General features: G+C 47.0%; 1 protein-coding gene across 1 annotated transcript in view; it reads right to left on the bottom strand.

The window, feature by feature from the left end:
* Positions 1-14,227: 14,227 nt before the first annotated feature.
* LOC141089288 (uncharacterized) overlaps positions 14,228-26,353 on the bottom strand; it is a 51,213-nt gene continuing 39,087 nt past the window's right edge. The window contains exons 2-3 of the mRNA XM_073575605.1: positions 18,226-18,808; positions 14,228-17,967 (exon numbers count right to left, since the gene is read on the bottom strand). Of these exons, the coding sequence (XP_073431706.1) occupies positions 17,249-17,967; positions 18,226-18,778 (1,272 nt within the window). The 5' untranslated portion in view covers positions 18,779-18,808 and the 3' untranslated portion in view covers positions 14,228-17,248. The remainder of the gene's footprint in view (positions 17,968-18,225; positions 18,809-26,353) is intronic.

Here is a 26,353-nt window from a genome sequence, read left to right as displayed (position 1 = left end):
AACTGGAGCCCACAGTGGTACGGATACTGACGGTCTTACCACAGATACCAGAGGAGTAGGAGGCTGTAAATGCCCTGCTCCCAGCAAAGACTTGGGACACAACAGCAATTGAATAGTGAGCCAGGACTCAGGAGAGGAGTCCCCGAGAGAGGCTACAGCTGTCTGTCATACAAGTAAAGTTCTAGGAACATCTGAAGAGAGGCATTTCAGAGTAACTAAGTACTGGAGTGCTTCACACTACAAAACGCTAGGAAGGAGACTGCACAGCCCTTCTGCTGAGAGAGAATCCTGATCTGCTTCAAGGCTGACCTGCTCCAATACCATCTGTAATCAGGACTCTGGACTGCATATACTCAGTAAAGGTACAGAAACTACAACCGCTGTGTCTTGTCTGTTCCCTACGCTTTCGGCACTGCTACATCCCCGTGCCAGCTACATCTACACTGCCCTGGGACTACAGCTCCACCTGTGGGGAGCTTTACCATCTAAGCTGCACCTACCATCAGTCCCAGTGGATCTGTATGCAGCATTGGCCTAACATCCTATTTTCCAAACACCACGGGTGGCGTCATGAACTATCCTACCATTAACTACATCTCCCCATTGCTTGGGCGCCCAGGGCCACGGACCGGGTCACCGCTGCTGTAACACATCCCCCTGACACCGGCCCGGTACCGAGTACCCCACAGCCCTGGGAGGGCGACCCAATTTGGCATCACGAACAGGATTACGGAGCCCGGTATCCCCGGGTCCTGTGTGCCATAGACTGTGATTGTGAACTGTGTGATATTGGCGCCAGTTGCCGCGATTGCCGCACTGCTTGGCGCGCGCGGAAAGAAAGAGGGGCGGCCTTCGTGGGCGGAGCCTGCTGCAGAGCGCGAAGAAGAGAAGTGCCGCGCGGGAAGAGAGGACAGCGCGCGAGAAGAGGAGGAGCTGAGGCCTACAGCCCGTAGCGTCAGGCCTGTGAAGCGTCTGCCGGTGAGCTCACACTTCCCCCCCGGCCCTGGCCAACGTCCACTGGGGGGGAGAAGATGTCCGCGCCAAACGGCGATGCAGCGGCAGGCGCCGGTGCCAATCCCGTGGTGCCGCTGTCCATGCCCTACATACCGGGAGCGGCTTGGCTACCGCAGTACTCGGGTGAGTCCCACACCCTGAGTGAATTTAAAGAAAGACTGTGCAGCTTGTTTAAAATTTACCCTCTGTCTGAAGACCAGAAAGTGAACATCCTGATTGGACAGCTAACGGGTGCAGCGCTGAGAGAAGTGAAAGCCTGGCAGGACACTGATAAAGACACTGTTGCAAAGGTCCTGGCCAAACTGAAGAGCACTTTTGACACCCGCACGGCAGCTGAAATTAAGATGCGGTTCTTTGGCTGTAAACAGAGGGTGCAGGACAGTATCAGGGACTATGCCCTCAACCTGCAGGAGGTGCTGAGAGCAGTTAAGCAAGTTGACATCTGAGACACTGGGATTGCTGTGCAGGCTCTTGAGTGGTCGGTGGAGAATGTGAAAGAAGAAGACAAATTGTTAAAGGAGCAGTTCATCGAAGGACTCCTGTCCAGTACCCACAGAGGACAGTTACGCATCATTACCCTGCAAAACCCTGATTTGAACTTTGCTGAGTTTAAGGACAGGGCTATCCGGGTAATGCAGGAATCCTTTGACAGCCGTCCAGTGCCCCCTAGGCGCCCAGCGATCACCTACCATCAGGAAGCTACATCCTTTCCTTCCAGCCCTGTGGAGGCTGATGCCCAGACCCTGGATAAAGATACAACAGAGGAGCTGCATCTTCAGGTCCAGGAGCTGACCAAAGGAATGGCTGCACTCACCAGAACCGTGCAGTCCCTGCAGGATTCCTCCAAAGAAAAGTTCCAGCTTGCTTCCAGTCCAGAGGATGTCCCGTGGCTCCGGAGGAGGAGAACCCCGCCACTTCGAGGAAGGAACAATGATCGCTACGACCAGAATGGACGACCCATCTGTCGCCGCTGTTACAAGGCAGGTCATCTTGCAAGGTACTGTCCTTTAAACGAGCAACCCCTGGGGCAGAGGGCCAACCCCCAGGAGTAGGATCACCAGGCCCAAAGAACTGGAGAGCCAAGTATGTGGGAGGAAGACCGATCCTTCCTGTGGTGATTGACGGCATCCCCATGAACGCTTTGCTGGACACTGGCTCCCAGGTGACCACTATGCCGTATATTTTGTACAAGAGGTACTGGGCCGATTCTGAACTCACCCGTGGCCCAACTGATGAACTAACAGTAGTTGCTAGTAATGGTCATACCTTGCCACAGATGGGATGCAAGGAAATTACTGTTAAAGTGGTGCGGGTAGAGTTAAAATCACAAGGACTGATAATTGTTAATATTGATCAACGTGAATGTAATCCCATGCTGACTCTTGGTACAAATGTAATTGAAAACTGTCTGTCCGAGGTTATTGTCTTGTTACAACAGGTGGCTGAGACTGCTGGTTCCGGTGAACGAGTCCTGCAGAAGGAGATCCGAGCCCTGATGCAAAGGCAACAGGTAGAACTCTCTTGTGGAGAGATTGGCAGCGTCAGAGTGAGTGATGCTTTTCCCATTGTAATACCCCCCAGATGTGAAATGTTGGTTTGGTGCCGGGCTGCCATAGGGCTCAGAGGGCAGGATTACCAGGCATTGGTAGAGCCAGTATATTCAGATAGCAGGCCCACTGGCCTGACAGCCAGAGGGGTGGTTGATGTACGAAAGGGGAGAGTACCTGTACGCCTTCTGAATTGTGGGAAGGAGGAAGCCACAATACCTCGATACGCCACAGTTGCTAAATTGCTCACTGTTAATAGCAACTCATTGCAGGCAGCAGAGCCTTTGGTCTCATCCGATCCGGTGGAGGACAATGGCCCTGTGAAGCAGCTAAAAGAGTGGTGCCAGCAACTGCAGGTGGGAACTGACTCTACACCTTCATACCAGAGAAATGGGGTTTACAGAGTGACACAAGAGTATGAGCGGGTATTCAGCAAACACCCACTAGATTTTGGGCAGGCAAAAGGGGTGCAACATCATATCCCCACTGGAGACCATCCACGCATAAAGGAGAGGTGCAGACCTATACCACCAACACAGTACCAATGTGCTAAGAGTATGTTGAAATAGATGAAGGAAGCTGGGGTCAATAGGGACAGTTGTAGCCCATGGGCAGCTCCAATAGTGTTTGTAAAGAAAATGGATGGTACTATGAGAATGTGTGTTGATTACAGAAAATTAACAGTATCACACATAAAGATGCCTACCCATTGCCTAGAATTGAAGAGTCATTAGCTGCACTTAAAACTGCTAACTACTTTTCCACCTTGGATCTCACCAGTGGGTATTGGCAGGTTCCCGTGGCAGAGGCAGACAAGGAGAAAACCGCATTTACCACTCCAATGGGTCTCTGTGAGTTCAATTATATGCCATTTGGGCTCTGCACTGCTCCAGGAACCTTTCAACGGCTGATGGAGTGTTGCCTGGGACACATGAACTTTGAAACAGTCCTGTTGTAACTGGATGATGTCATTGTTTTCTCCAAGACCTATGAAGAGCATCTGGAACACCTGGCCGAAGTGTTTGAAGCTTTGTCCAATTTTGGCCTGAAAGTGAAGCCTTCAAAATGTCACCTCCTGAAGCCTAAGGTACAGTACCTCGGTCATGTGGTCAGTGCAGAAGGTGTGGCACCAGATCCTGACAAGGTCACGGTCATCCGGTACTGGACGAAGCCCAGCAACCTCCATGAGGTACACCAATTCCTTGGACTGGTAGGCTACTACCGGAGATTCATCAAAGGCTTTACTGAAATAGCCACCCCGATGCAAAACCATCTGGTGGGGCAGTCCAAGAAAGGCAAGCAGAAGAATTCCACATTTGAATGGACTGAAGAGTTGGAGAGGTCTTTCACCAGATTGAAGATGGCTCTCACAGGTGACGAAGTTCTGGCCTACCAAGATTATGACAAACCCTTTGTGCTGTACACGGATGCCAGCAACGTGGGATTAGGAGCAGTACTGTCGCAGGTACAGAATGGAAAAGAGAGAGTGATCTCCTACGCCAGCAGGAAGCTGCGTCCCACTGAGAGGAACCCTGATAATTACAGTTCTTTCAAGCTGGAGTTCCTTGCCATAGTCTGGGCTGTAAATGAAAGGTTCAAGCATTACCTAGCTTCAGCCAAATTTACAATCTTCACGGACAACAACCCGTTGACCCACTTGAACACTGCCAAGCTAGGAGCACTGGAGCAGCGATGGATGGCTCAGTTATCCAATTATGAGTTTACCATCAAGTCTCGAGCAGGGCACAAGAATGCCAATGCTGATGCGCTATCCAGGATACGTAATCTGCCAGATGCAGGAGAAGACCCTGAGGCTCTAGAAGAGGTAGAATTGCCTCCCTTCCACCGGCCACTGGCGGCACAACGTGCTCAAGAAGTGAGAAACAGGCGGCCTGGCTTGAAGGAAGTCACTCTGTATCCGTTGTCCCATCATGATTGGGCAGAAGCGCAAGATAATGACCCTGCAGTCCGCCTGGTGAAAGAGCTGCTGACACAAGGTGACTCGCGCCCGGAGTTGAATGCTCCTGAAGAAACTCATCAGTTGTGGAAGGAAAGAGGTCGGCTGTTCATTTATGAAGGGAAGCTGTTTCTCACTTCTTGAGCACGTTGGGCCGCCAGTGGCCGGTGGAAGGGAGGCAATTCTACCTCTTCCAGAGCCTCAGGGTCTTCTCCTGCATCTGGCAGATTAGGCATCCTGGATAGCGCATCAGCATTGGCATTCTTGTGCCCTGCCCGGTACTTGATGGTAAACTCATAATTGGATAACTGAGCCATCCATTGCTGCTCCAGTGCTCCTAGCTTGGCAGTGTCCAAGTGGGTCAACGGGTAGTTGTCCGTGAAGATTGTAAATTTGGCCGAAGCTAGGTAATGCTTGAACCTTTCAGTTACAGCCCAGACTATGGCAAGGAACTCCAGCTTGAAAGAACTGTAATTATCAGGGTTCCTCTCAGTGGGACGCAGCTTCCTGCTGGAGGAGTATCAATGCCCGCACACGTGAGCTGGTCTGGCAGGTGGTGGTCCCAAAGAGAGATGCCTCAATGGTCCTAGGAGCATACCAAAATGGAGCTGGACACTTTGGATGGAAAAAGCTGGAAACATTGCTCCGAGAGAGGTTCTACTGGACTGGCATGCGGAAGGCCATTGAGAGGTGGTGCTGGGAGTGTGGACAGTGTAACATGCGCAGAAAGGATCGAGACAGCCAGAGAGCTCCCTTACAGCCAATCACCACCAAATAGCCCCTGTAGTTGGTAGCCCTGGACCATGTGAAGCTGGTTCCCAGCCGGTCAGGCTACCTCTATGCCCTTACCATTGAGGACCACTATTCAAGATTCCTGGTGGTTGTGCCCGTCAAAGATCTAACGGCCAGGACAGCGGCCAGAGCATTCCAACAGCACTTCTGTAGACCACGTGGTTATCCTGAGAGGGTGCTGACAGACCAAGGTCCAGCTTTCGAGGCAGAAGTGTTCCATGAATTTTGCAACTTATATGGGTGTAAGAAGATCCGGACAACACCTTATCACCCCCAGACCAACGGCATGTGCGAGAAGATGAACCAGGTAGTGATTGATTTACTGAAGACATTGCCCTTGGAGGAGAGAAATCTGTGGCCAGAAAAGTTGCCTGATCTGGTGGACCTCTACAACCATATCCCAGTGAACTCTACCAACTGTACTCCAGCATATCTGATGAGAGCGAGGCCTGGTAAGCTGCCTATTGACTTGGACATGGGAGTCCTGACGCCTGAAGTAACGTCACCAGATGCTGACTGGGACAAGGAGAGGCAGCAGCAGTACAGAAGGGTACAGGAGTGTGTGGAGAAGTCTGGCTCAGGCAAGGCAGAAGCAGGAGAGACTTTATAACCAAAATGCACCTGCTGTTCCTTTTTCGCCGGGAGAACAAGTTCTCAGAAAAAGAAGACTGCATAAGCTGGATGATCAATGGGAAGACGAGCCCTATACAATTCTGCCCTCGAACTTTGATAATGCCAAAGTATGCCTTGTTAGCAAAGATGGAGGAGAGACATCAGCAGCGGTATCCAGGGATCACTTGAAGTTATGCCCTGACCAGTTGAAAGAAAAAGCGGGAGGAGCAGTTAACATCCCACCTACAGAGGAAGAAAAGACAGTCAGTACCGTGCTGGGAGAGTTCCCTGTGAATTGGACTAGAGTTAATGATGCTATAGTGGTGCCAGTGTTGTTGTTTCCCCAAGCGGTAGCACGGGAAGATGTGACTCAAGAGAATCAGGAGAATCGGGTAGCAGATGCCAAACCAGCAGTGGAGCCAGAGAACCCTCGGCCTACCAATGGTGAACCTGTTGTACCCATGGTGAGTCTAAGAGTCCATAGGAGAATGCTACCCAGTTTACCCACATTAGAGTTACGCTGGTCTACCTGCACCACACAAGGCATACTACCAGTTAGATACCGTATATAGAGTAATGTAATTGTTGAAATTGTGTAAATATGTAACTGCTTTTCAAGTTTTGTACCTACAGGTGACCTGTAAGAGTTCTCTTTGGTTTGTTTTATGGACACTGGACCACAGGACTTGTGTGTGGTCAAAAATTTTTTTTTATAAAAACTTTTACCATTTGCCCAGGGATGGACCATGGACATTGATGCTGGACTTATCATCATAGGACCATTTTTGAGCTCTTGGTTTCTGTACATTTTTTCCTTTTTCAAATCTTGTACAAATTATTATTGTTTAAATGTTTATATGTTGTTTTTCATGTTTTTGTTCAGCTCAGGAGTACTGACTTTCACTAGGGGGGAATGTGGCGCCCCCAGGGGTATGGTAGCCACACTGGCTTTGCCTTCCTCCAGGAGAGGGTAATGCCAGGCTTGGAAGCAGTGATGGGTCTATCCAGCAGTTAACCTAATGCATGCAACACAGTTCCACTCCGGGCCAGCAGGGGGATCTCTGAACCAGGATTCTGGAGTGGAGTGTCCTCTGAGGGCCTGGAGGAGGAAGGATCAGATAGTCTGCGGAGGGTCAAGTGTGCAGACGGGAGGTGCGAAGCTGAGAGGTTGAGCTGCAGAAGGCGAGCTCCCTCAGCTTGAGAGCGCACAGAACTGGAGCCTGGTCTCCACGGTGGTACGGATACTGACGGTCCTACCACAGATACCAGAGGAGTAGGAGACTGTAAATGCCCTGATCCCAGCAAAGACTTGGGACACAACAGCAATTGACTAGTGAGCCAGGGACTCAGGAGAGGAGTCCCCGAGAGAGGCTACAGCTGTCTGTCATACAAGTAAAGTTCTAGGAACATCTGAAGAGAGGCATTTCAGAGTAACCAAGTACTGGAGTGCTTCACACTACAAAGCGCTAGGAAGGAGACTGCACAGCCCTTCTGCTGAGAGAGAATCCTGATCTGCTTCAAGGCTGACCTGCTCCAATACCATCTGTAATCAGGACTCTGGACTGCATATACTCAGTAAAGGTACAGAAACTACAACCGCTGTGTCTTGTCTGTTCCCTACGCTTTCGGCACTGCTACATCCCCGTGCCAGCTACATCTACACTGCCCTTCGGACTACAGCTCCACCTGTGGGGAGCTTTACCATCTAAGCTGCACCTACCATCAGTCCCAGTGGATCTGTATGCAGCGTTGGCCTAACATCCTATTTGCCAAACACCACGGGTGGCATCATGAACTATCCTACCATTAACTACATCTCCCCATTGCTTGGGCGCCCAGGGCCACGGACCGGGTCACCGCTGCTGTGACACATCCCCCTGACACCGGCCTGGTACCGAGTACCCCACAGCCTTGGGAGGGCGACCCAGATGCATGAACCTGCAAATGACTCATTAAGATCCCCTCCCTCTGATATTACGAGTGTGTTCAGGGACTTAGGCTTAGAGTCAGTGCCAGCCAGTGGCAAGCCACAAGCCACAGCAGCATCATCAACAGTGCTAGCGTTCGACAGTGCACCTGCTACTGTCGATTAGCCGCAGTGTCTGTTGCCGCGCTGCAGTCTGCTGCTCCCCTTGGCATCCGCAGTAGCGACGATGAACACAGGGTAGGTCTAGACGGACGCTGACCCTCCGCCTAGGGTTCAGCTCCTGTGACCAGATACCATGCGTGCACTTCTCTGAGATCTGTGGCATTAACATGCTCTGCCTTTTGTGCTTAACACATAGGCGTCTCTGTGAATTAGCAGAGATCGCTCAGCGCACCCGGGTGACGTTCAACCCGCGTGCGTCATACCGCCATATTGTATGTCCGCCATTATTTAGCAGCAGTGTTAACACCTTCTGCATGGTGGACCCCGGTTGGCAAACGCACTTTGCGTTATTTTATATTTAGTGCGTTCTACCGTCCCTAACAGGTGTTAAATTAACGTGTACATTGGTTGAAAAAAATTGTGTGGGTTCCCATGCAATTTTCTCCGCCAGAGAGGGAAGAACCAGTGACTGAGGACAGATATTAATAGCCTAGGGAGGGACCATGGTTATTGCCTCCCCGGCTACAAACATCTGCCTCCAGCCACCCCAGAAAAGGCGCATCTATAAGATGCGCCCTTCCTGGCACTTAGCCTCTCTATTCCCATTGCCTTTAGCTGTGACATGTGGGTTAATAAGGGGTTAATGTCACCTTGCAATTGTCTACCGCTGATGTTAGTGAGGCTGCGCAGACACCCCGCCTGAAGTGCGCATGCGTTTTTTTGAGACAGGTCGGACGGACCAAAAATGCAACAGGTTGCATCCGGCGCACCTAGGCGCACACTACAAAAAACGCATGCACACAAAAACGCATATGAACGCGTGCATGCGCTAGACCATGCACACCCATGTTAAAGATAGGGGAGCAATGCGCATGCGCATGAGGCGCAGCGCTAAAAAACGCAAGGGTCAAACCAGCCTTACATCCACAATTCGGCGGATCCACCAGATTTCTGGCGTCCACTGTCTGGAGTGGACGGACTTTGTAACGTTTTTTGTCTGCGCCAAAATGGTGGCTCCTCCGCCGTCCGCCATCTTTTATAATGGATGCCTATGGGCGGCGGATCCGCCATGATCCGCCATTTTGCGGAATCCGCCGGCGTAATTCGCTTTTTCGAACTGAGCATGCTCAGAAAAATGGATACTTTTCCAGACAGCCAAAAACTATATAAACCTGCAAGGTGGGCTTCATTCCTCATTGTGCCAAACATCTAGCAACAGCAGCAAGTCAGCACCAAGAGAGGAGACCAAGAGACAGTCTGCCACCACCTGCCAGCACCAAGAGGCCTGCCACCACCTGCCAGCATCAAGAGGCCTGCCACCACCAAGCTAGCACCTGCCAGCACCAAGAGGCCTGCAAGTGTGAGTATTGCCAGCGTGTGTGTGTGTGGCCTGCCAGAGTGAGTATTGAGTGTGTGTGTGGCATGCCTGTGTGTATGTGTGTCAGTGTTTGTGTGGCCTGTCAGTGTGAGTATTGCCAGCTTGTGTGTGTGTTGTCTGCCAGTGTGTGAGTATTGCCTGTGTGTGTTTGTGGCCTGCCAGTGTGTGAGTATTGCCTGTGTGGGTGTAGCCTGCCTATGTGTATGTGTGTCAGTGTTTGTGTGGCCTGCCAGTGTGACTTGCATGTCTGTGTGTGTGTTTGTGTTCTGCCTTCACTTGTTTTTCCAACTGTGCTGTTGTGTGGCGTTTCACCTGCATTTTCTTTTCATACTACTGTACTTGTATTTTCATATTTCCAACTGTGCTGTGGCATGTGTGACTGTGTGGCGTGTGTGTGATTGTATGTGTGTATGTGGCGCCCCTGAGGCTCAGTCGCCACAGAGGTACTGCACCTTCTCCTAAGGTGTGGTACCCCACCATCCAGGTAGGTTGGGAGCTCCTGACCACGCTCCAACACTCGCAGCCCACACAATAGAGTAATTCAGCACAACCACATTGCGGCTCCATGCTTAGAGAGAAGCAGAGCACCTTTGGTGGTTCCCTGCTTGGAACACTAAACGTGCTGGGAGGCGGGTGGCGTTTAGGATACATAAAAGAGCGGGATGGTTTAGGATGACAGGTCAGTCTGACAGGAGGTCAGCGAGGAAGGAAGCCACTAGGGAGGAGTGGGGATCCCTGGAAGAAGGGATGGAGGAAGGAGTGCTGCAGCTGCCTCAGTGACCTGAGCCAGCTGGCACGGGAAAGGAAAGGAAAGAAGGAGAAAGACATAGAACTGAAATCTGAACTTCCATAGAAGGGAAAGACAAGTACGGAACGTAGGAGTAAAGGGAACACAGAGGACGTGTGTTAGAGGAAGAATCCTGCCTAGAAGTTCTGAGCACAAGGTCGGGGCCCGGTCCCCGAGGTTGTATGGACACTAATGGTTCTGCAACAGACTGTAAATGCACTACTCCCATCTAAGACTTGAGGGCACAACAGTGATACGGATAGAGAGCTGGGACTCAGGAGTAGAGAGTCCCCGAAGCAGGCTACAGCTGTCTGCCGTGCAAGTAGAGTTCTTGGGAACATCTGTCAGGAGGAACTCCAGTGTACCACGGTACTGGAGATCTTCACACTAAAAGGCGCTATAGAGGAGACGTTCAGGAATGACACATAAGTTGGCGGAGTGTGGAAGGGAGCTTTCCATCTTGCCTGGAGGTTGGCTGAGTTCCTGACCCGGAGGACATGGCACAGAAGCGGGCACTACTGACTGTGAGTAAAGCTTTGGAACTACGTGCCCTGGTGTCCTCCATCCGTCTGCCTGACACTGCTACATCCCCTGCGCCAGACACTACACCACCTAAGTGTCCCCACATCTACACTGCCCTGGGACAACAGCCCTGCCTATTGAAGGCTATACCATCATTGCTGCACCACACCATCTGTCCCGGAGGATCAGTCTGCAGCGTCGGCTTAACACCTCCCTTGCCGAACACCACAGGTGGCGTCACAAACTATTCAGCATTAACATATCTTCCTATTACTTACTTGGGCGCCCAGGGCCACGGACCGGGTCACCGCTGCTGTGACACATCCCACTGATACCGGCCCGTACCGAGTACCCCCCAACCCTGGGAGGCCGACCCATAGCATTTCTTTTTTTCATCATACTGTAATTATATTTCCAACTGTTCTGTGGCGTGTGAGTGATTGTGTAGCATGTCTCCAGCCATGTTTTTTTTTTTTCAATTTACTGTACTTGTATTTAAAATAAAGAGCAGAGTAGCTCCTACTTGCCAAAAAAGTAAAAACCAAAAAAAAAAAATAAAAAGAAAGAAAAACTGCCTCCAAAACATGTCCGTAGTATCATTTAAAAATAAGGTCACTTTAAAATTGTGGTTATACATGCAATAAAAAAGGTGTTTGAGGTTCTATTTTATTTTTTTGTAAACATATACAAATAGGGAAAGCAGAACTTTGCTGTCTTGGTATTTAAAAAATTAACTATTGGGTAAATGGATTTTTAAGTGGGGGTTTAGGTATTCAACGGAAGAACGGTAGGTGTTTTTTAAGGTGTGTGTATATATATATATATATATATATATATATATTATAATTTCTTTTGGGGGGTTTAATACAGGTGGTGTGGAGGGTTTGCAAAGTTGTGCATAGTGCATATCACATCAAGTTGGATGTGTTTGCAAGGTTTTTTTTTTTGAGGGGAACAGGAGGTGGAGGGTTGGGAAGGTTGCGCATTGTGCATATCAACATTGAATTATCTTAACCGTTAAATTAAAGAGGAGGGGAAACTTGTCAATTACTTAGAATTTTTTTTTCTTGTGGTGTTATAGGTTTAAATTTTTTGGGCGGGTTTTGAAAACCAAATATATCTCAACATACCTTTTGCTTTTCCTAACAGCGGATAACACATAAATAATCAGTACAAGTGTATTGGTAATGATGTAACTATAAAGTCCTGAAAGCTTACATTGATAATTTGTATAGTAGCTTACAAGTGTCTTTATACTTGCAGATCCTTTGAGGAACCCAGCAAGACTGCAGCAGAACCAGCCAGACCGCAGGATACCCAGCAAGACCGCAACAGACCCAGAAAGGCCCAAGTTGGTAATGATGTAAGTATAAAGGCCAGAAAGCTTACATTGATAATTTGTATAGTAGCTTACAAGTGTCTTTATACTTGCAGATCCTTTGAGGAACCCAGCAAAACCGCAGCATACCCAGACACCTTGTTACAAATGTCTTCTTCTGGGAGCCCCCCTCACAGCGTCAGCGAACTGAGGTAATAAAAAAAAATTTCTTTTTTTTTCTCTGATTTGTAACTGTTTTTTAACCCTATATGCATGTATTCTGTTTTCACAGGAAGCTGAATCAGAGGAGCTTCCTGAAGGAGACATGCAGGGTGGAGAAATGCAAGGAGAGGGCGCGCAGAGTGTAAGTTTTGCACATACAAATACTCAAATACATCACACTACACCCAACACAAACATTCATCACAACACACACAATAACTATTCCTCCATCCAAGCACATAATCATGTTTTTATTTTTTATAGTCTTCACAATCCGGTGCCCGCACTAGAGCTACTCCCGGGACATCCCAGAGTCGTCCAGGTGATGCTCGCGGCGGTCAGTGAAGAGTAAGTAAAAAATTTTGGGGTGTTTGATTAATTAACTTCATGTGCATGAGTTTATTATTATTTTTTTTTTTTTTTTAATTTTTCACAGGTTTCACAGCGTGCTCCCGACACAGAGTGCAACGAGGGAATAATTGATGTGGACACCCTCATCAATGAGGTGCGAGAGTGGGAACCACTGTGGAACATGGCAGACCGCCGCCATGCTGACCAACCAACCACCCGACGGCATTGGGATGAAGTCTGCTTTGTGGTTCTAGAGAACTGGGAGGATCTCGATGAGAGGGCCCAGGATAAAGCACATAAGTATTCAGATTTCAGTAAGTTATGTTACAGCATGTGAAGTGTTGAATACTAACCAATTTGTGTTTTTGCTTTACAGGTGACAGGGTTATCACGCGGTGGCGGTCACTCAGGGATCGCTTCAAGAGGGACTTCAACAAGGACATGTAGGCCCCAAGTGGATTGGGAGGATGCAAGAGCAGCCGGTATAAATGTTACAGAGCCCTGTCGTTCCTCCGGTCGACGACGGTAAGCAGAAGGTAAATATTCCACACGCTATTTATGAAGTACAAATGTTTACATGTTTAACCTTATTTTTTTCTTTCAGCAAGGGCAATGTACTGTCAATATATTAATAGATATTTTTTTGCTCTTTTACAGCACCATCTGCAGCACTCGGGAGCCTGCTTCTAAGTTGGCTCCCTCTGGAGGGATCCCTTCGGAGACCGCCACCGGGGATCACTTAGAGGTACCCAACCCCTCTGTACCTTCGCTCTTGTCTGGTCCCTCTGTCCCATCCACCATCACTGGAGCAGCAGGGCAGTCTTCATCACATGAAGCTGCAGGTGACGATTTAGAGTTCCCTTTACCCCACCCCTCTGACACTGCCACAACATCTAGTCCAACTTTTGGTTCTGGACGGCAGTGCCAGAGAGGTCAGGAAAGGATGATTTTTTCTGAGTATTTGAATCTGAATGCATCCTTCCAGAATTCCATCAAACTTTTAGGACAACAAATAACTTCTGGGTTGAACATGATAAATACAAATATCATGGAACTCAGAAGTTATATGGAGAGGATGCATTCAGAGGCAAACCAGATGCCGAGACATATTTTTTTTCCAATCAGTAGTAAGGCACATGGAAAATCTAAATCCTCACCTGCAGATGCATGTGATGGAAGGCTGTCTCAATGCTTTAGTGAATGCAATATCGCATGCCTCACAACCTACCCATCACCTACCTATTCCAACACCTTCCCCCTCTCATTCCACTGTCCATCCTCCTACCGTCCATCCTCCTACCATCCATCCTCCTACCGGCCATCCTCCTACCACTCCTTCTCCGTTACAGGTTTCCCCATTCCATTCTTCGCAGTACCTTCCTTCCCCATTGCATTTTTCCCAGTTGACCTCACCGTACCCACCCCCACACACACCTTCAATGTTTCACACAAACCACCTCTGTCCATCAACTCCCTTCCCAATCTCATGTTTTCAACCCCCCTTCCACTTCTGATCCTCCCCAACCTCGTTCCCAGTCCACCCCCCTCGACGTGGTCAACCTTGTTAACCCCTCCGATGATATCTCCACCTGACACTACCGTCAGTTGTAAAACTTTGTACAAAATTGTAAATAAAAGTTTTTTTTGGTTAAAAAGAATTTTATTGTCTTTTTTGTAGTGTTAAGTTAAAAAAAATTTTTAACAGTTAAACATACACAACTTTTTTGTAAAGGAACAAAAAAGGGTCAAGGTACACAGGTGGTGTACAGGTAACAAACACAACTTTTTGGTAAAAGGTACAAAAAGGGTCAAGGTACACAGTGGTGTACAGGTAACAAACACACAACTTTTTGATAAAGGTACAAAAAAGGGTCAAGGTACACAGGTGGTGTATAGGTAACAAACACAACTTTTTGGTAAAGGTACAAAAAGGGTCAAGGTACCAAGTGGTGTACAGTTAACAAACATAAACAACTTTTTGGTAAAGGTGCAAAAAAGGGTCAAGGTACACAGGTGGTGTACAGGTAACAAACATACACAACATTTTGGTAAAGGTACAAAAATGCTCAAGATACACAGTGTTGTACATGGAAAAAGCACACAACTTTTGGTAAACAAAATTGGTGTAAGCGTACCAAAAATAAGAAACAAAAAGGGAAAAATTACAAAGTTTTTGTTATCAAATAATAGAACCTTGGTATAAGCTTAAAAAAAAAAAATTAAACCATGTCATCTTGCCAGTCAAGTCTTCCTTCTGGTGAGAGAAAGTAGTTAGCAAATGTGTCCCTAATTTTTGAAACTTTGCAAACAAAATCAAGAGGGGGCACCACAGATTTGATCTGAAGGGATCCAACCACGGCCTATACAACAACGTAGTAGTATAAAGAAGAGAAAGGGATAGGCCACAAAAGGGGATCACCTCGAGGCATGGACTGGCATAAAATCAATTCATTTTTATTGAACACAGATAGCCAAGCACAAAACATATAAAAACACATTAAAATAGTCACACATGTGACATATATGCAGACAATACAAGGCTTATAATAAAGCCAACTGCCTGAAGCAATTACTCCACAATATAGTAACTTAAAGGCATAAATTAGTAATATTTACAAAGGGTACCCATGTCAGGGGTCACTGACGAAGCCACTTAGGGTAGCGACATGCGTCGGGTCCTAGCTCTGCCTGGTTTTAATCCACATGGGTTCCCTTTGTAGGTATTATTAATTTATGCCTTTTTCCTGGGTGGCTGTCTTAGCCCATTTTTTTTCTACTTTCATGTGCTCTGTGTGTGCTCTACCACATTGTTTATTCATAGTGCCTAGTTCTTGACACTGTGGACTCTGTTTAATTATACTTTGCAGGCTTGCCATTTAAGCCTATTTCTAAAACTTTGTGCACTATATATGGGGGTGGTAGCCATCCTTGGTAATATGTTTACATTCTGATTGCACTCCATGTGTGCTCTGCTGTGCAGTGATTTCTAAACATTACTATGGGTATTATCATATAGGGCCCTTAATCAATTTTCTATGTGCTTATATTTATTCAGAAATCAAACTGTTTTTTGTATGGACACTGAATGTACCTTATACACTCAGTATTTAATCTATGCTGTTTATATGATCTTAGGGTTTCTATTTAAGTTACTATATTGTGGAGTAATTGCTTTAGGAAGTTGGCTTTATTATAAGCCTTGTATTGTCTGCATTAGGGTGACCACAAAAAATCGATGTCGGAATTTTGTCCGTCTGGACCCCACAAAACGATTCCCCTTTCCAGATATTGAGATAGCCAAAATTTGAGCTCAATCAAACGACGTTAACCCGTGCCGCTCGTCGCTCAAAGTTTGAAAAAATCCAAATTTTTGGCCAAAAAGCTGACATATGGAGCCATAACTCCAGAACGGTAAATAATAAAAACACGCTTAATATCTCAAAAGAAAGCTAATGTTGTTCTTCAAAATTTATATTTTATACATAATTGTTGTTATTTTAAGTCAAACTGAGTTACAACAGCTTTTAGCCCCAAGAACGTGACCTGGTACCACTAGGAGCAATGGAGCATACTTCGTATATTTTGTTATTAAGTGATAAATTTTGTTTTTTTTTGGTATATTTTTGAGTTTAAAGTAGAAATATAACAAAAAAACAAGTAATACTGATAAGTCTAATGACATTTTTTATTTTAAAATAAAAAAATGAGGTATATAATACATACAAAACAGACACAGAAAAGATACAGACGTAGTACCTACATGAGTTGATAATTTTACATAGTTATCTAATCTATTCTAGAGCTTTTGTTAAAGTAGTTTTTGAAATGTCAGAATATAATGTTCGGCATTTGCTTACAACTTGCAGGACATATTGCTTTTGTTCTTCATCTTTTGTCAGAAGGTCGTTAAAGTCGGTTATTAATTTAACACCACGCTCAGCCATATCATTAACTACTTTTAATGTTTTGACAGTTTTCAATCCTTCTTGGAAGTCATTATTTTGAGGCCAGGTGTTTGGATTCTGTCTTAGGAAATCTGTTTTTATATTAAATCGGTCAAAGAATGTAAATGTTTCTTTGGTAAGTAAATTTACCAATCCTCCATCAACTACCTCTTTTAATTTTTCTTTCCTAACTTTTGGATTTACAACCCTAGCGTGCTCTGATGGTTCATCTGTGCTACTGAGCAATTTATTAGCCATTAACAACTTTTCATCGTCTGTAATGGTGGGATCAAAAAACGATAATCCCACCAACTCTGCATTCAAATACCACAAATGGTTCGAAAATTTGGTCAGGGCTATTTCTGCAATGTCGTTGTCACATTCTTTATAGTCTAACAGACTATGCAAAATACCTAAATCTTGCTTTGGCACAAGATGAGCTTTTGGAGCATTGAACCAAGCTTTACAATAAATTTTAACGAGGAAAACAGAAATGGCACTTTCTTCTTCTTTAGACATCTTAAATTGACGACGAAAAATGAACATTTTTAAGCAGTAAATAGCCTTTGCCATCCACCTAGCGTGATGAATGGCTCCTGGAGTTCTAAAACCCACAACATTGCCGTCTAGTGATCCAAAAAATACGTGAGGAATCTTTTGAAAATGTCTCGATGAGGTCCAGTGGTTGATCCCATTTTTGTGTCGAATACGCCTCTTAACACAATTTCCAAGATATGGTGATGGCATCTAGGTGTAGCAATTCTCTTCCTAACATTTGCTCCAATAGGACACATGCTCCTTTGAGTCTTCCCGTGTTCGATGCTGCAGTGTCGAAGCACATCGCCTTGACGGTGTTGGGAAGACCCCATTCCTGTAGGCATTCATATACGGCTACGGCTTGCTCTTCTCCAGAGCTGCTTGCTGTTACAGGAACTCCCAGCAGCTGTTCCTTTTCGCCATATGAAATAGCAATAGCTATTCGCTCACATTGCTCATGTTTTAAAACACCCGGTAAAAGTTTACCATCCCAATGGACAACCACGGGCTCTTTTTCAGGAATGTTTACTTTATCTAAAAAATTTTTAGTATATTGTTCTCTGAACATTTGCCTTCTAGAATGTAATAAAGTTTTCGAGACTTTGTACTCAAGAGGGTCAAGGTTTAGTGCTTCTAGAGTAGCTATTAAAATTCTCGTGGCATTTCTGTCGGATACCTTACATCGATCTAACACAATGGAAAATTTCATGTTTAAAATCTCTTTAACGCCCCTTGCAAATGAAACTTTCATCCTCTTGCTCTCAGATGGTCCTGGATCTTCTGCAGCTTCTTCAGGGATGTCCATTTCCTCCAAGCTCTCAAGTTCCTGGTAGATGCTGTCCTCTTCAGTATCTTCTTCTTCTTTTCCTTCTTCGAGCTTGTCTTCATCATCCGTCTCTAAGAAGCAACAAAAGAAAGAGAAAAAAAAGACTATAAAAACTTGTCGTTTTAGCAGAATAGCAATAATACATAGGTACTAAATTACCTACTTCTAATTATCAATAGGTATTATTTTAAGAATATAAACTCAATCATAAAGATGCCAAATGATGCTCTCATGTCCAATTTTCTTTCAATTATAATGAAACTATTTACTTATTTGTTTATCTACTTTTTAGAATAATAATAATAATAATAATAATAAAATAAACTCACCAATATCAAAAGTTTCTTCTTGGATTTGTCGGTTCATTTTTGCAAGTTCCTTTTGCGCCTTGATTTCCTCAGCTCGAGACAACTTGAGATCCACTCCAGCCATGGAATCTGGGCGGCCCTTCTGCCTCTGTTTCACGAGAAATGCCTTATCTTCTTCCAATTTCATCAGAGCCAAGGCATCTTGTTGAGCAATATCAAAGAGATCATTCAACTTTTCAACAAACTGTTTAAATTTGTTCTTGGCTGTTTCCGATGTTTTCTTCCGGTCTTTTTGAAGACTTCTCCACTCGGCGTGAAGTTTTTCCAGCTTAGTAATTGCATCTTGCTCATGTTTAGTCGGGATTCGAGCTTTCCCCCAAAAAATGAACACTTCTCGTATGGTCAGTTTTGCTGATTCTCTTACAGTTAATTTCACAGTACGTAAATTACAAAATAAAGCACATAAGACTTGACGATTTGAGGGTAGTTTACAACCGGTGATCTGGTGAATGGGATAGCCCACAAGAAATAATTTATCCTTGTTCCAGCTTTGTACACCTGATGTGAATGCCATTTCAGAGTCCAATAGGTAAATAACAGTTAACTAGAAAAACAAAACAAAATATATTACAAACTTTAATTTCAATAAAAAATGTAATTAGACTTATCAGTATTACTTGTTTTTTTGTTATATTTCTACTTTAAACTCAAAAATATACCAAAAAAAAACAAAATTTATCACTTAATAACAAAATATACGAAGTATGCTCCATTGCTCCTAGTGGTACCAGGTCACGTTCTTGGGGCTAAAAGCTGTTGTAACTCAGTTTGACTTAAAATAACAACAAATATGTATAAAATATAAATTTTGAAGAACAACATTAGCTTTCTTTTGAGATATTAAGCGAGTTTTTATTATTTACCGTTCTGGAGTTATGGCTCCATATGTCAGCTTTTTGTCCAAAAATTTGGATTTTTTCAAACTTTGAGCAACGAGCGGCACGGGTTAACTCGTTTGATCGAGCTCAAATTTTGGCTATCTCAATATCTGGAAAGGGGAATCGTTTTGTGGGGTCCAGACGAACAAGATTCCGACATTTTTTTCCCCCCATAAGAGATCTGGTCACCCTAGTCTGCATATATGTCACATGTGACTATTTTAATGCGTTATTATATGTTTTGTGCTTGGCTATCTGTGTTCAATAAAAATAAATTGATTTTATGCTAGTCCATGTGTGGTGCCCCCAGGAGTATGGTCGCCACAGTGGCATTACCTTCCTCCTAGGGAGTGTGATGTCATGCTTGGAAGGAATGAAAGGGTCTCTCTGTCAGGTAAATACAGCACACAGCACAGTTCCCACTCCAGGCCAGCAGAGGGAGCTCTGAACCAAAACTTGGGGAAGAGCTGCTCTCTGGGGGCCAGAAAGGGGAAATTAGTTAGTTTGTGTGAGGAGGGAAACGTGTGTGGACATGGGGAGAGGAGCTGGAAGACTGAGCAAAGTTCAGGCTCACTTCTAGCTGTAGCGCATGATCTGGTGTCCAGTCTCCAAGATTGTACGGATACAGATGTTCCTGCAGCAGAAACCGGAGGAATAGGAAGCTGTAAATGCTCTGTTCCCACATAAGACTCGGAGGCACAACAGCAACGTGTGAGCCGGAAGGAGGCTATAGCTGTCTGCCATACGAGGGAGTTCTAAAAGAGAACAAGCAAGTGGAACTTCAGTGTAACACAGTACTGCAAGTACCTCAGAAAGCGCTAGAAAGGAAACTACACAACCCATCTGCATAGAGAGATTCCTAAGTTACTTCCAAGCTGGCCAGCCTCTGTTCTATCTGTAATCTGGACCCTGGACTGCATTTACAAAGCACAGTAAAGATAACGGAAACTGCACCCTGTTGTGTCATTGCATTCAACCTGCAAACCCTCCAGCACTGCTACATCTCTGTGCCAGACACTACACCTTCTTCTTCAACACCTACTACCACTGCCCTGGGACTACAGCTCTACCTGTGGGGAGCTATTACATCTTGCTGCCTTATACCATCTGTCCCAGATGATCTGCCTGCAGCGTCGGCTTAACCCCTTCATTGCCGATCACCACAGGTGGCGTCACGTATCATCCACTTATAAACTTTAACCAGCCACTCAACCCCTTTTACATGGATGCCCAGGACCACGGACCGTGTCACAGCTACCGTGACACTTCCCTCTGAGATACCGGCCCGGTGCCGAGTACCCCACTGCCCTGGCGGGTGATCCACATGCCTCGAGGTGATCCCCTTTTGTGGCCTATCCCTTTCTCTTCTCTATACTAATTTTTGAAACTGACACAGTACTCCGAACACTTGTATGTTGATAATTCCACAAGGTTGTTTCACACACATTTTTCCTCAATGGAAACTAGTTCCTTGGAAATGACAAAATTGTGCAGGATCACACACGCCTTCACCACCTCATCCACATTCTCAGGGTTAAACACCAAGGTTCTCCCACTGCACAGGGGGATTCTCAAGCCATGTCCTCTGCGATCTCCTATTCCTCTACAGCCGCAGACGTTCCTGCTCAGCAGAGACGTCAGTCTCAGTGTCTTGCCAAGGCTAATGTTAGGTGTCTGGTTGCTACTCCAGGTTCAGCTATTGTACCATGCATGAGTCAGCAGCGAGTAGACACTCCTAGGACTAAGTCCTACTTTTCTCCTACTGAGCATGCCCGTGGGATGACCTCTAATTGGAGGTCGGAGGTCACATGCTCAGGTCCTATTGCAGCTCGGATTGGACCATCTGGAAGGTCCCGGAAGGCTGCGTCTATAAAAGGATCACATGACCGCACGGCTGTGCGCAAATATAGAAAAAGATTAGACCATGTGGAGTGAGTGTTGTATGAATGTCTCTGGTGAATGACTCATTATGAAACCCCTACCCTTGGTACGCATGTGTTGTGTAGCCTAGCCTGCTAGCGCCCAGGCTGAGGTCCAGGTAGAGACAGAGTCAGAGACTGGCATCAGCATCCACCAGTGGCTTTGTATGCCACGGTGCAGTTAGTCTGCACTCCTCGGTGGTCAGTGTTCATTAGAGGCGTCCACAGGTGCGACGCCGCACGCTCAGTAGGTCTAGAGGGTCTCAGACCTCGTGTCCTTGGGGCTGAGTTCTGTGACCATTTACTGAGCGCTCTCTTGCCTAGTGCTGTGTGTCTTAACAGGCTCTGGCATTTATGTTCCGCAGTACTGCGGGTCTGTGACATAACAGAGTCCGCTCCTGTTCACACTGGGTGATGTTAACCCGCGTGTAACCTTTCTATACCGCTATATCCATCTGCCATTACTAAGCAGCAGTTTATCACCTCTGCACAGTGGACACAAGGCTGCGAACGCACCTTGCTATTATTTTATTATTTGGTGCATTCCGCCAGCCCTAGCATTATATTAGCGCCAGGGTCTGGCTACTAATGGTGGACGAACAGCGACTGCAGCAGTACATCCAGCAGCTGGAGGGCAGGTTGAGCACACAACCTCAACCGTGGATGTTACCACAGGAGCTGTTCAGGCCGCCGCTAGCCTGGCGGCAACTAGGTTGCCCACTGCCACCCCTGTTCTGACATTAGCCCGCCTCCCGCTGCCAGAAAAATTTTCTGGTGATTCTAAGTCTTGTAGGGGATTTGAGAGCCATTGTGCTATACACCTTGAGCTCCTGGCTGCACGTTTTCCCTCAGAGCGGGCTAAGGTGGGGTTCATAATACTGTATCTCTCATGTCGCACAGGGCGTTAGAGTGGGCCACTCCACTCTGGGAGCACAACAATCATGTGGTAAAGAGTGCTCCGCGATTCCTGAGCACTCTGAGGCAGGTTTTTTTGGGACCCCAGGTTACTCATTATATGGTGCTCCAATTGCTGGCTTTGACTCAGGGCTCTTTCATGGTCAGTCACTTTGCCATCCACTTCCGGACTCTAGCTTCTGAGCTGGAGTGGCCGGATAAAGCTCTCATCCCAGTATTTTGGAGAGGGCTGGCTGACCATGTGAAGCACGCTCGGGCCACTAGGGAGATTCCCACCACACTGGAGGAATTAAATACAGTTTCTACCCGCATCAAGCTCCGCTTTCACGAGCGAAGGTTGGAGCGTGCCCAGTGTAGACAGAGGTATTGACTGGCACCCACCTTCGCCAAATCTCTGGAACCTCCGGTCCTGGCTTCCGAGCCACATGAAGCCATGGAGACGCCTCGAGCAGGATCCAAGTCCCGGACTGCTCATGCATGCATGGTCTGTCATGTCTGACGGCAGTCAGGACATCTCGCCTCCAAATGTCCTCGGCGACTGGGAGAGCATCCATGTTTGGTGACCTTGGGAGCTTGTTCACACCATGGCGCCTTCTTCCAAGCTGACCTTTAAAGGGACAATTTCTATTGGTCTATCCACCCATGTGTTAGAGCTTTGCATAGATTCCGGGGCAGTGGGAAGCTTTATGTCTTCTGTCTTCGCCCGACAGCATGCAATTCCTCTTGTTACTGTATGCTTGCCAAGCCAGTGACCATATGGGTGATAAATGGATCGACACTACCATTGCAGATAACCCATCAGATCATCCCTTTTACTTTATCCATGTCTCCTTCCCATCAGGAGATCATCTCCCTGCTAGTCATTCCCGAAGGAATTGACGAGATCCTCTTAGGGATTCCATGGCTACGGTATCATTCCCCTCACACAGAATGGTCCTCAGGGAGAATTCAGGGATGGACTAAGTCCTGTGTTGGTAGATGTCAAAGGGAGTGTGTTCAGGTTGCTACTACTGAGGTATCCGCAGATCTCTCCTCTCTCCCCAAACACTATTGGCCCTATGCGGACGTGTTCTCCAAGAAGGCGGCGGAGACCCTTCCACCTCATCACCCCTATGACAGTCCTATCGAACTCTTGCCTGGTGCTGAGCCTCCTCGGGGTCGAGTGTATCCACTCTCTCTCCCGGAGACGGAGACAAAGTCTCAGTACATCAGGGAGAATCTGGCAAGAGGCTTTATTAAGAAGTCAGTGTCACCTGGAGGGGCGGGGTTTTCTTCGTGCAGAAGAACGGAGAACTGTGTCCATGCATAGATTACAGGGGTCTTAACGCCATCACCGTTAAGAACAAGTACCCTTTGCCCCTGATATCGGAGCTTTTCGATAGGTTGCGGGTAGCTAGGGTCTTTACCAAACTAGACCTGCGGGGTGCTTACAACCTGATTCACATCCGTGAGGGGGACGAATGCAAGACGGCATTTAACACCAGGGATGGGCACTATGAATATCTGGTGATTCCCTTCGGGCTCTGTAATGCTCCGGCCGTCTTCCAAGACTTTGCGAACGACATCTTCCGGGATATGCTCACCACCTCGGTTGTAGTCTATCTGGATGATATCCTCATCTACTGTCCAGATATAGACTCCCACCGGAGAGATGTTTGCGAAGTCTTCGACCTTCTACGGGCAAACTCACTCTACGCCAAGTTGGAGAAGTGTGTGTTTTAGCAGGAGTCCTTGCCATTCCTGGGCTATATCATCTCTACCCAGGGATTAGCCATGGAGCCTGCCAAGCTACAGGCAGTTATGGATTGGCAGGAACCTCATTCCCTCAAGGCGGTGCAGCGCTTTATGGGATTTATTAACTATTACCGCCAATTTATTCCCCACTTTTCAACATTGGTAGCTCCCTTGATGGCCCTCACCAAGAAGGGAGCAAATCCTAAATTGTGCTCAGAGGAGGTCTCCAAGGCCTTCCTCTCTATTAAGTCTCATTTTGCCAGTGCTCCCATTTTACATCTCCCCGATGTAGATAAACCATTTATTTTAGAGGTAGATGCCTCGTCCGTCGGTGCTGGAGCGGTTCTGTTCCAGAAGGACGCTGAAGGTCGGAAGCATCCTTGCTTCTTCTTTTCTAAGACCTTCTCACCGGCGGAGAGGAACTATTCCATTGGGGACAGGGAGTTGCTGGCAATGAAATTGGCCTTTTCTGAATGGAGACATCTCCTGGAGGGGGCCCGTTACCCCTTCCAAGTCTACACTGACCACAAAAATTTAGTGTATTTACAAACCGTCCAGCAGCTAAATTCTCGCCAAGCCAGATGGTCCCTGTTCTTCTCTCGGTTCCATTTCACCCTACATTTTCTCTTTGGGGAGAAGATCATTCGCGATGATGCTCTCTCCCGCTCCGTAGTGTCATCTGAGGAGGAGGATCCTCGGTTAATTGTCCCTTCAGAGAGCCTGAGAATTGTGGCCCCGATGTCGCTAGAGTCTGTGGCCCTGAGCAAGACCTTTGTTCCACCTAATTTCTGACCGGAGGTTCTCTCTTTGGCTCACTCTTCCAGGGTGGGTGGACATTTTGGGACCAAGAGGACATCTGAGCTCCTGGCAAGGACATACTGGTGGCCGCATATGGTCTGTGACGTCGGAGATTATATTCGGGCGTGTGTCTCCTGTGCCCAGAACCGATCTCCTCGGCAACGGCCTGCTGGGCTGCTTTACCCTCTGCCAGTGGCAGACAGGCCCTGGGATATTGGTCGGGATGGACTTCGTAGTGGGCTTACCCAAGTCCCGTGGCTGCACCGTTATCTGGGTAGTCTCCGACCATTTCTCCAAAATGGTGCATTTGGTGCCTCTTCTTCGGGTGCCTTCTGCGCGAGCCTTGGCAGCATTGCTTTTACAGCATGTCTTCCGCCTACATGGCATGCCTGACAAAATCGTCAGTGACCGTGGTCCCCCGTTTCCTTCTCAATTCTGGAGAGAGCTTTGTTGTCAGCTCAGCATTGAGCTGAATCTCTCTTCAGCTTACCACCCCGAGACAAATGGGTTGGTAGAGAGGGCCAACCAGACCCTAGTCACGTATATGAGGCATTTTGTTTCAGCCAGGCAGGATGACTGGGCGTCCTTGCTACCATGGGTGGAGTTCGCGCTAAACAACACCGTAGCCGATTCCACTGGACAAACCCCATTCCTCCTCAATTACGGCCAGCATCCGCAGGTTCCTGTACCAATGCCCGTGTCTTCTACCGACTCTAGGGTGGCAGACTGGGTGGTGGAGGCACGTGACATTTGAGACCGCACACAGGATGCCATCCGGTCCTCCAAGGAGTGGATGAAGGTTTCTGCCGATGCTCATCGGCGCCCCGCTCCGACTTTTGCTCCGGGCGACCTAGTGTGGATCTCCGCCCGTAAAATCAGGCTGCGAGTTGAGTCCACTAAGTTTGTGCCTCGCTTTTTTGGTCCCTTTGTGGTGCCCCTGAGGGTTCAGTTGCCACAGAGGTACTACACCTCTTCCTGAGGTGTGGTGCCCCACTATCCAGGTAAGGTGGAGACTCCTAACCACACTCCAACACCTGCATCCCACACAACATAGTAGTGTAGCAAAGCACCCTTTGGTGGCTCCTTGCTTGGAACACGAAGCATGCTGGGAGGTGGGTGGAGTTTAGTTTGCACTAAAAGAGCGGGAAGAGGATAGGATTTAGTCAGTTAGTCACAGGAGTCTGACGAGGTCAGTCTGTGAGAGAAGCTCCTGTTATGAATGAGTCACCGTAGGAGGCAAAAGCAGAAATACAAGCTAAGTCCAGAAAACCAGAGAAGTTGGCAACTATCAGATTGCAGACCCCTGAACCTATCAACACAACTAGCAGTAGCCGTGGGGGGTTCCTATGAAGCCCTAGACCCCTCGATCACAGCCGGAGAATTACATAGGTCTAAAGAAAGAAAGGGGAAATCTAAACTGCCCCAGAACAGACCCCAAAGCAATAGGCAGCCCCCAACATATAATGACGGTGAAGCAAGATGAAAATAGAAACACAGACAGAAAGATAGACTGAGCAAAGATGGGGCCCGCAACTATCTAGATAGGAAAGGACAGGAAGGCTGCTGTCTGCAATCTGCCAAAACCCTATCAAAGACATAAGCCAACAAGCTGATATGAAAAAGGCCCTGAAGCAGCTAGGCTTCAAAACTAAATCAGCACTCAGGTATTTTCAGAAGACAGAGCTAAATGAATTCAGCACACCCCAGCAGGGAATGGCAGAAATCCAGAAAAACAAAGCAAAACAAAATCAAAGCACAAAAGCAAAAGACCGAGCAGCAAACTTAGCTTTAGAGGAGCAGGAATTCAGACTGGTCTCCAAGGATCCCACAGAGAAATCACCCACA

Source organism: Dendrobates tinctorius, unplaced genomic scaffold, assembly GCF_039654945.1.
Source record: "Dendrobates tinctorius isolate UK_male_01 unplaced genomic scaffold, ASM3965494v1 ptg000045l, whole genome shotgun sequence".
In the NCBI taxonomy this organism is placed as follows: domain Eukaryota; kingdom Metazoa; phylum Chordata; class Amphibia; order Anura; family Dendrobatidae; genus Dendrobates; species Dendrobates tinctorius.
This window is presented reverse-complemented; position numbering and strand designations above follow the sequence as displayed.